At 36.8% G+C, this 9,757-nt stretch overlaps 1 protein-coding gene across 1 annotated transcript in view; it reads left to right on the forward strand.

Moving 5' to 3' along the window:
* The window catches only part of GEMIN8 (gem nuclear organelle associated protein 8), a 31,915-nt gene extending 23,563 nt beyond the window's left edge, over positions 1-8,352 (forward strand). Inside the window, exon 4 of the mRNA XM_044666963.1 lies at positions 7,819-8,352. Within this exon, the coding sequence (XP_044522898.1) occupies positions 7,819-8,075 (257 nt within the window). The 3' untranslated portion in view covers positions 8,076-8,352. The remainder of the gene's footprint in view (positions 1-7,818) is intronic.
* The last annotated feature ends 1,405 nt before the right edge of the window (positions 8,353-9,757 follow it).

A 9,757-nucleotide genomic window follows, 5' to 3' on the forward strand; every position in this document is an offset into this window, starting at 1 on the left:
TAATAGAAGAAACATGGATCTCTGTTCTTAACCCCCTACCCTCCCACTCCACCAAAAACAAAACAAAACTCTAAATATATAGCATTGGAGTTAGTATTGACTAAAAAATTTAGATTTTTCCCATTGGAATTATGAAACAAGCAATAATCATTTATTTAGTATTTGATGTATTTCAGTACTTAATGTAATCAGGGACTAAGATGGTAGGTCTATGAGAAAAGGGTGCATAGAAGGGTCAGTTTAACAAGTCAATCAACAAGCTTTCATTAAAAACCTACTTAAGTGAAGATTGAAGGGACAAGATACTGATTAGATACATATTGTTTAACTGTTTTTCAGTCGTTTCCAACTCCTTATGACCCCATTTGGGGTATTCGTGGCAAAGATGCTAGACTAGTGTGCCATTTAATTCTCCAGGTCATTTTACAGATGAGAAACTGAGGCAAACAGGGTTGTGAACTTGCACAGAGTCACACAGCTAGTGAATGTCTGAGGCCAGATTTGAACTCAGCTCTTCCTAACTCCAGGTCTAGTTCTCTATGCCCTGGACAACTAGCTGACCCCAATTAGATTAGATATATAGGGTAAGTAAAACTGAGGGAGTCAGTCAGGAATGGCTCTGATGATTGAGATGATGGTGGGGCCCTTGATAGTAATAGAATAGAGTGAATTGCAGTAATTCAGTAGTTTTATGCCTCTCAATTGTGTGGAACATACAAGTGTTCCCCAAAAAGTAGTCCTTGAGGAAAAATATTCTTGGCAAGATCCATTATGGCATCAGACATATTAGTACTCTATAAATTCTTCATCTCCAGGAAACCCACAGTTTTCTTATGGTCCCTTTCTTTGTTATTTTTGGAAGAGAAACAGTAGTGGTATGTTCTCAAAGAATATCTTTCTCACACCATTTGTTCTCTCCCCTCTATAAAACAAAATTCTCCTCAGTGATATTTATGGCCCCAAATATGTCCTCCTTTATCTAAACAGGAATATGATAAAAATGAAATTTGACTCACTACAGACCATAGAGAATGGAGTAGAAAAGAGAATCTCTGCAGAGGATTAGGTCTTTAGACTTGGTTTTCCAGACTCAGAATATCCTCTGTCAAAAGGATATCTTCTTTAAATGTTTTATTTTTTTTTAACCCTTGCCTTCCATCTTGGAGTCAATACCATGTTGGCTCCAAGGCAGAAGAGTGGTAAGGGCTAGGCAATGGGGGTTAAGTGACTTGCCCAGGGTCACACAGCAAGGAAGTGTCTGAGGCCAGATTTGAACCTAGGACCTCCTGTCTCTAGGCCTTACTCTCAATCCACTGAGCCACCCAGCTGCCCTCCTTTAAATGTTTTAAACAGATGTAGTAACTTATAGGAAGGCAATAATAAAATCACCTCCTCTGAGCCTTCTATCAGTAAAAGTTCCAGGCCTGAAAGTTAACTGGACAGCAGAGAAATAGCTAGAAATATAGCTGTTGTCTGGACTACAGGCATCCCATTCCCTCTCAAGGAAACAGGTATCTTAGTTTTCTGAGCACATCTTTTAAATACCCAGGATACCTGGGCAACTAATTTTTTTTGGCTGCTCAAATATACAGCAAAAGGCTTGAAGTAACAAAGAAGATACATGTTTGCTTTCTCTCTGTCAAGGTAATATTAGGCCAGCACTTAAGTTCTGCATTTTATAGTAAGTCATTTAATATATCTATTTTCCATGAATAAGATACGTGTTATATTTCATTTACTATGCTTGACAGCCTTTTGGCCCTTCTACACATCACTTTTTCACATAAAAATAAACCACAGATGTTCTGAGACACAAATGGCTAAATACTTGGATTATTTTTCTGGGTTTACAGATGTTTTGGTTCAGTTGTAATTCATACATTTTATGTAATATTTTAAAGTTTTTAGAAGTGTAACATGACCACAAATTCCAGATTGATGCTTAGAGAGAAATTAAAATGAGTGGGTAGGGGTAGGGTATGAGGCATCTGGGTGGTGCAATGAATAAAGAACTGAGTCTGAAGTCAGGAAGACCTGTGTGAGAATCAAATGACATATTTGGAAAGTACACTCAGCACAATACCTACTATATAATAAGTGCTGCATAAAATGCTTATTCCTTTCCCCATATGTGTGTGGGTATGTAGATGTTCTCTCTCCAATGGATCTGTGTTCTTATCAATTTGGAAGTTCCATCTAACAGTTGAGATCACAACCCTTTTATGCCTGGCTATCCTTTAGAACTCTTATCCCCTAGGGGTCTTCCTATAATTATGCGTTAGAGATCTTTGTTGTATTTTCATGGCATCCCCAAAGTACCAGTAGAAAATGATTATTCATTTGTTATTCCTCATTCTCACCACATGACCAACCTATCTTCTCTTCCTATCATGCAGTTCTGTAATGGCATCTTTAACTTTTGTTGTTATTAGAAGCTCCTCTTTGAAGCCTGCTTATGCCTATCATATATCTTTCTGTTGCCCTTTGGTTAATATTCCTTTTTTTAAACCCTTACCTTTCATCTCAGAATCAATACCATGTATTGGTTACAAGGCAGAAGAGTGGTAAAAGCTAGGTAATGAGGATTAAGTGACTTGTCCAGGATTAGCAGCTAGGAAGTATCTGAGATCAAATTTGAACCCAGAACCTCCCATCTCTAGACCTGGCCTTCAAACCACTGAGCCACCTAAGTTAATATTACTTAGAGACTTGCAGACCATGTATTACTGCCATGTAGCAACACTGAAGGAATGTTGGTACTTTTAAATGTTCTTGAAGCTTGGGGTGCTTAATGGAGCTTTGCAGTTTCCTCAAGGCAATCCAGCCCATTCTTTTCTTGTCCAACTTTGGATCTTACTGTCCATCTGCAGATGTGCATTGTTGGAAAAGCTTTGCAGTCTTAGCAACAGGAATTCTTCATTCACTTGTTCTTTCCTATATGCATGGTTCAGTCAAACTTTTTTAAGTGATTATAGATCTCTTCAGGAGATTCTGCTCTTCAGTGTTCTAGGGCCTTGATGCATTCAACACTTAAGAAGCATCTGGAGGACCTTATCATCTACAGAGATCCCTCCTTAGTGGCCTTTCTTCCTCCTCTATAAGCATCTGGGATGGTGACATTAGGGTCTAAGTCAGGGAGCTCCCCTCCCTTTGATTGGGAAAAGAATTTGTTATAATTTTTGCAAATTGTTTCCATTTTTTTTCTTTTTGTTGTCATTCCTTTTTTTTTTTTTTTTGTCCTTAAATACCCCTGGGGATGACTTTGCTTAGATTTCTTGCAGTGCTTTCTTTAAACTGGTTTTTACCCTCTGGCTTCTCTCTGCTTTATGAGAAAATACTGCTCATAATTGTCCATCATACTCCTACAAACAAATTTATATTCTAATCCAGTGTTGACTTTGGCAGCCATCTTCCCTTTGGCAAGAAAGTCAAATTTTGCTAACTAGGGCACTTCTGGGGTTATTTCAGTTTCTCTATGGCAATTAATTTACATAGATTAAATTTATTTTTAAAAGAAATCTTTGTTGTTCATTTCCCATTGTTTAAATAGCTCAAGATTTAATTATTTCAACTATATATTACATCTTTTTTCATCCTTATTCTCTATTAGGTTTGATTTTTAGCTCTAACAGAATGATGATCTAACTATACACAAAGAGCTGATTCAGGGATAATGCCTATCTTACTGACAAGTCTTTTCCTGTCTATTGATATAGAATCGATTTCTATTTTTGTGATATGATTTATTTTGCCATGTTTGATACCTCTTAATTCTTTTCTTGATGAAAGAGTGCTTGACATTAAGGTGGGAAGCTTCTTTGTAATCTATAACCTTTCGCTCCCCCTCATTGTCTCTCTTCCCCCTTCCAAAGCTGTGCTTTGTCATATATCTCTCTCTAGCCCCACTTTTGCATTAAAGGTACCAACTGCCAAATACCAAGCAGGGTATGTTAATCTGATCTGGAAATTCTAATCGAGTTCATTGTTGAATTTCTCTAACTCTTCTTCCTCAAGAACTAATATTGGTACTCAAGCTCTAATACTTTTCACTGTCCATCTAAACTGTCTACTGCAAATGTGCACTCTGTTGGAAAAGCTTTGTAATCTGGGCAGTAAGAATTCTTCATTCATTTAGTCTTTTTTTCAGATACATGTCATTAATACTATAATTATACAGGTGGCAGCTAGGTGACTCAGTGGGCTGAGAGCCAGGCCTAGAGACAGAAGGTCCTGGGTTCAAATTTGTCCTCACATACTTCCTAGCTGTGTGACCCTGGGCAATTAAACCTCATTGCCTGACCCTTACCATTCTTCTTCCTTGGAACTAATATACATTATTGATTCTAAGAGAGAAAGTAAAAGGATTTTGTTGTTGTTTTTTATATGTAATCATTTTTATATATAATCATTCCCCCCCCCCCCCAAAATAACATTTCCTTTTGTCTTTGGTCATACTGTAACACTCACCACTTTATCAGCTTTTTTCTTTGTCTTTCCAAGGAATATTTCTGAGTATTCTTTCATTTAGCTTTAAACTTCCATTCTTCCAGTTCTAGCAAGAATGTCAAGATTTATATGGTTCAGGATAGCTAGGTGGCTCAGTGGATAGAGAGCAGGTCTGGATTCAGGAGGACCTGGGCTCAAATCTAGCTTCAGACATTTTTTACTGTGTGACCATAAGAGAATCACTAAACCCTAAATGCCTAACCTTTACCACTCTTCTGCCTTGGATCTGATGCTTAGTATCAATTCTAAGAGAGGAGATAAGAGTTTAAGAAGAAAGGTTGCTATGGTTAAGCTTTTTAAAAACTATGTTCATTTGGTGATTATTGGACATAGATTTCACATTTAGGCTAGGAATCATAAAGCTGCCACCATAATCTTGAGCAGCCCACCCAGTGTCACCTCCACATTACAGTGAGGCCTCAGAGTCAGACATTATGCACACCCACACAGAGCACAATATGACTGACCCATGGTTTGTGTTTTATACTATCTTAACATTGTATTTCCTTTCAGATTCTGGCAAAGGAATTCCAAAATGGTGATTGCCAAATTTACTTTAAAATGAAATTATACCTATTTGTATACTTTTTTATTTCTTCTATATCTTATATGCAGCTTATTCATAATATTTTCCCTATAGGCACAGTACTAAGGGGATATATTAGTTTGAATTATAGTTTTCCTATTTTTACTAATAGATTTTCTTATAAAATCTATATAAATCAGCCACTTATTAATTTATCCCATATACTGCCTTATTATGCTATTTTCTGTTTCTGTAAGTAGTAAAGGATAGAGATGATATTATTAAACTTTATTTCAATAGTAGATGAATTGAAGGGAAAGTATTTCTAAAGTGTACTAAGTTATTTAAGTTTTGATTAGATAATGATGAAAAACTGGCTTATCCTTATTGAAGCACCTATAATACCACATATGTTATAAGAACTCAGCAAATGCTTTTAATGGTCCCTTTTAAATTATGGCAAGAATTTAGAATTAAAAGTATATAATTACCTGAGCTGGAATATTTCCAGTACAAAACCTGTTTCAGTGAAAATTGAGATCTCAGAATGTTAAAGTCTGCTTTTTAGTACAAGGCCCCAAATATTAGGTTTTAGATTTCATTCCCAGTACATACTACCCTTACTTTTGCTCTTTTGCCTTTGACAATTTGCTTAACCTTTCCTTTCCTGGTCTGAGTTGTACTTTGAGTCCTCCATATGAATCGGCATCTCATAACTGCAGTTTTTTCCACTGCTGTTTTTCCTATTTCCAGTATGATTTTTTTCAGTCGTTTGACTAGTCAACTTTTTAGTAAATACCTCCAATATACCAGGTACTATTCTAAGCACTGGAGATACAAGTCCAAAGAATGAAATAAACCCTAATCACAATGAGCTTGCCTTCTAATGGGGCTGAACACATATACATATAAAATATATATAGTTTAAAGATAAATGAATAATTACAAATATATAAAAAGTGGTTAAATAAAAGGTAATTTGAGAGGAAGTACATCAATAGCTAGAGGAGGAAATGATTAAGAAGGCTTCCTACACACACAGAAAATTGTGCTTGATCTGAGCCTTAAGAGAACTGTGAGGCAGTGGTAAAGATAGAGTCTATCATTCCAGGTCTATGGGGTGGCCAGTACAAAGACCTGGACACAAAATGAAGTGTCATGTGGGAAGAAACAGAGAGACAGCCAATTTGGCTGGACAGTCACATCCTGGAAGGGAAGTGATATCCAGTGAGGTTAAAAAGACAGGTTCTGGGCCAAGTTTTGTCAATTATGTCATTGATGATATGTACTGGAGCTCAAGGCAGAGACCAGGCCTGACGAGAAAGACTTTGTGAGAGGGTCAGCTGGGTGGCTCAGTGGATTGAGAGCCAGGCCTAGAGACGGGAGGTCCTAGGTTCAAATCTAGTCTCAGACACTTCTTAACTGTGTGACCCTGGGCAAGTCACTTAACCCTCATTGCCTAGCCCTTACCACTCTTCTGCCTTGGAAACAGAAGGTAAGGGAAAATGTATATTAATCAGTAATGTAAGCAGAATCAAGGAAATGGTCTACTCAGTGGCAACATCAATGTAAAAGGAAAGGAACAACCATAAAATAATTAAATGTGAATGTTTCAAAATTACAAAGAACAAGCGTGGTTTTAAAGAAGATATATTAGAAAATACTTCAAACTTACCCCTTTGCAGAGATGGAAGATCCATGACTGGTACATGACACATATTTTCAGACTCTTTCAATGAATTTATTTGTCTTGCTGCCTTTCCCCCCTCTTTTTTCTTTAAAAAAATACTATCTGCGATATGGAATAACTCTTGGGGAGGGGAGAAATACAGGGGAAATTTTGGTGATATAAAAAAAAAAAAGAAAAAAGGTAGGTAGTACAGTAGATGAACTCTGGACCTAGAGTCAAGAAGATGACTTTAAATCTGGCCTCAGACATTTACTAGCTGTGTGACCTTAGCCCAGTGATGGGCAAACAATGGTCTGCAGGCCAGATGCAGCCCCCTGAAATGTTCTACCTGGCTGCACAACATTATTCCTAATCTGACGAATACAATGAGTAGGATACAATACAGTAAAACTTCGAAAGAGTTGCCTTAGAAACAGATTGACAGATGAGCCTTTCCTTTCCTTTGGCCCCCTCTTTAAAAAGTTTCCTCCTCACTGCCTTAGACAATTCACTTAAGCTTTGTTTGCCAGGTCCTCAGCTGTAAAATGGGAACAATAATAGCACCTACCTTTCAGAGCTGTTTTGAGGATCAAATGAGATAATATTTGTAAAGCATTTAACATAGTGTCTGATACATAGTAAATGCTATATAAATGCTAGCTATTATAATAATTATTATGAGTAAGAGGAGAAGAGGCAGATGGTGGGAATGTCAGCATTGTGGTGTTACACTGGTGTAAGATGGAAAACCAGGCAAGATCTACCTGTTGGAGTGATCAGGGGGAAGTTGAGTAAGTTCTAATTTTTCTCATGTGTTTTCAAGGCTCATTTAAGAATGATTTGATTTTACTTCGTGCCATTTTCCCATGAGTTTTTGCTCTTACCGCCATTGTACAGCACTTGGATAGGTGTGTAATGAGCTTCATAAATAAGTAGATAATGAGCCGCATCGTGCATCAGAATTTAATGAGCACATCATCTCAGCTTGCCCAGATGGGCAGTAGAAACACATTTATCTTGATTTCAAAACTGAGATACGGAACATTGGTGGCACCGAAGCATGCCAGGTTAGTTGTCAGCCAGATCATTCACCACGCCTTGTGTGTTTGTTTTCCAGAGAGACAGCAACAGCTGGAGGCAGAACACCAGGACGTTTATGTGGAAGCTGACCACGACCTGCACCAAACCACCGGTCGCTCCGTGCAGCCTCCCTCCGAGAGGCCAGGAGAAAGGCGAATGGTCGAAATGAAGAAATTGTACGGGGAAAGTGCTGCCAAGATCCAGGCTATGGAGACAGCCATGCAGCTCACTTTTGACAAAAACTGTGATAAAAAGCAGCCTAAATATTGGCCTGTTATTCCTCTGAAGCTGTGAGCCACATGAAGCCCCTTGCTGGGAATGAACCATCAGCTGAAACTCCAGCTACCCAGCTTAATGAACACATTGTTCTGTGAACAGGGACTCTTGGGCTTATTGATCCTCTTCCCTTCCTTTCTATTTGGATGCATTTCTCTTAGTTTTTCTAGTTTTCAAGAAGAGTTGAAACTTTTTCCTCAAGACATTTTGATTTTGGCCCCCTCACCCAAAGGCAAAAAGAAATTTAGCATATTTGGAGTATAAAGTTAAAATTTTTATATTTCCTTTAATCCATATTTAAGATGTGTTTAACCAATCTGAATCTTCTTCTTTTGTGGATTTTAAACAATTTATTATTGTGAAAAATGTAAATATTGTAAATTCCAGAGTATTTCTATTTTAAATACATTTTATAATATTGGCATACCTAATTTTATTTTGGTATATCTCTAAAGTTTTTGTTTCTGTTTCATAACACAAGTTAACAAAAAAATTTAAGAATACTTGTTGGAACACATAGTTCCTCTTCTCAAATTATAAAGTGGGGCATACTAATTTTAGATTCTAATTTTCCATTGCAAATTTCACATTAAACATTGAAGCTTTATTTGCATTAAAGTGTTGATAGTGTTTGTCTGGTATACCATTGAATCTGTGCTTCTGAAATTAGGGTATTATGTCAATGATGCCACAACCAGTTCTTGAGTCTTAATCATTCTGAAGCACTTGAAAAATAACCTTTATTTGGGTAAAAGATATTTAATATTGAACCTCCAAAGATTTAACAAGAGTCATGTACTTGCAACCTATGTGAACAGGTAGGAGATGTTAACCATTAGAAAGAAGGGTTTGGACCATCTTGATAAAATAAAAATCTTATTTCTGATTTAGGCAATTGTATTGTGTGTTGTAATGGGTTTTTATGTTGTGTGTGGTTTTTTTTATGTTCTAATTCATTAAGTTTCTCTTAGGAATCTCCTACGTTTCCTCCTTTTGCATTATTTTCTTCCATCTTTAATCAGAAGGCAATTAAACAAGTTCCTTAATTTGTATTGGCCCATTTCTTCTTCTGTAAAATAAAGTTTGTAGGTAAATTACTTCTAACATTCCTTCTAGCCCTGGAGGTCTTATAAATTACAACTGGGCTTGGTGCCTATGTCAAGCAAGACATAGTTGTAATATTACCTCTGGATTAAGTCATTCCATCACCAGATCTGGTTTATGTATTTGCATGCTTAATCATCCCTAAAGAACCTGAATTTTATGCTCAGCATTTGTAGTAAAGTGCAAAGTACTCTCAGAACTCAACTACCTTAACTATCTCTTTGATTTAAAAACATACTAATAGAATTGACCAGTACCATACAAGGCAAAGATTATTCTTGAATAAAGGAATGAAATCCACTTTGCAGAACTACAGAAGTCCACAAAATGATGTAAAAGTCCATTTATAAAAGCTAGCTACCTCTTAAATAAATTGTTACTGTTTATTGCCTTTATGGACCTGTGCTGACCTCAGAAGATTAGCACATCAATCATATGGTAGTGAAAAGACTCACTATTGGCATATTTCTCCCTAAAAACAACTTAACATTTCAGCACTTGCCCTGAGACAAACATAATACCTTCACTGGTTTCAAATTTCATTACTTGGTGTTTCAATTTGTACTTGGCACTCAAGACAAAATTCAGAATTCATT

Source organism: Gracilinanus agilis, chromosome 3 (assembly GCF_016433145.1).
Source record: "Gracilinanus agilis isolate LMUSP501 chromosome 3, AgileGrace, whole genome shotgun sequence".
Classification (NCBI taxonomy): Eukaryota; Metazoa; Chordata; class Mammalia; order Didelphimorphia; family Didelphidae; genus Gracilinanus; species Gracilinanus agilis.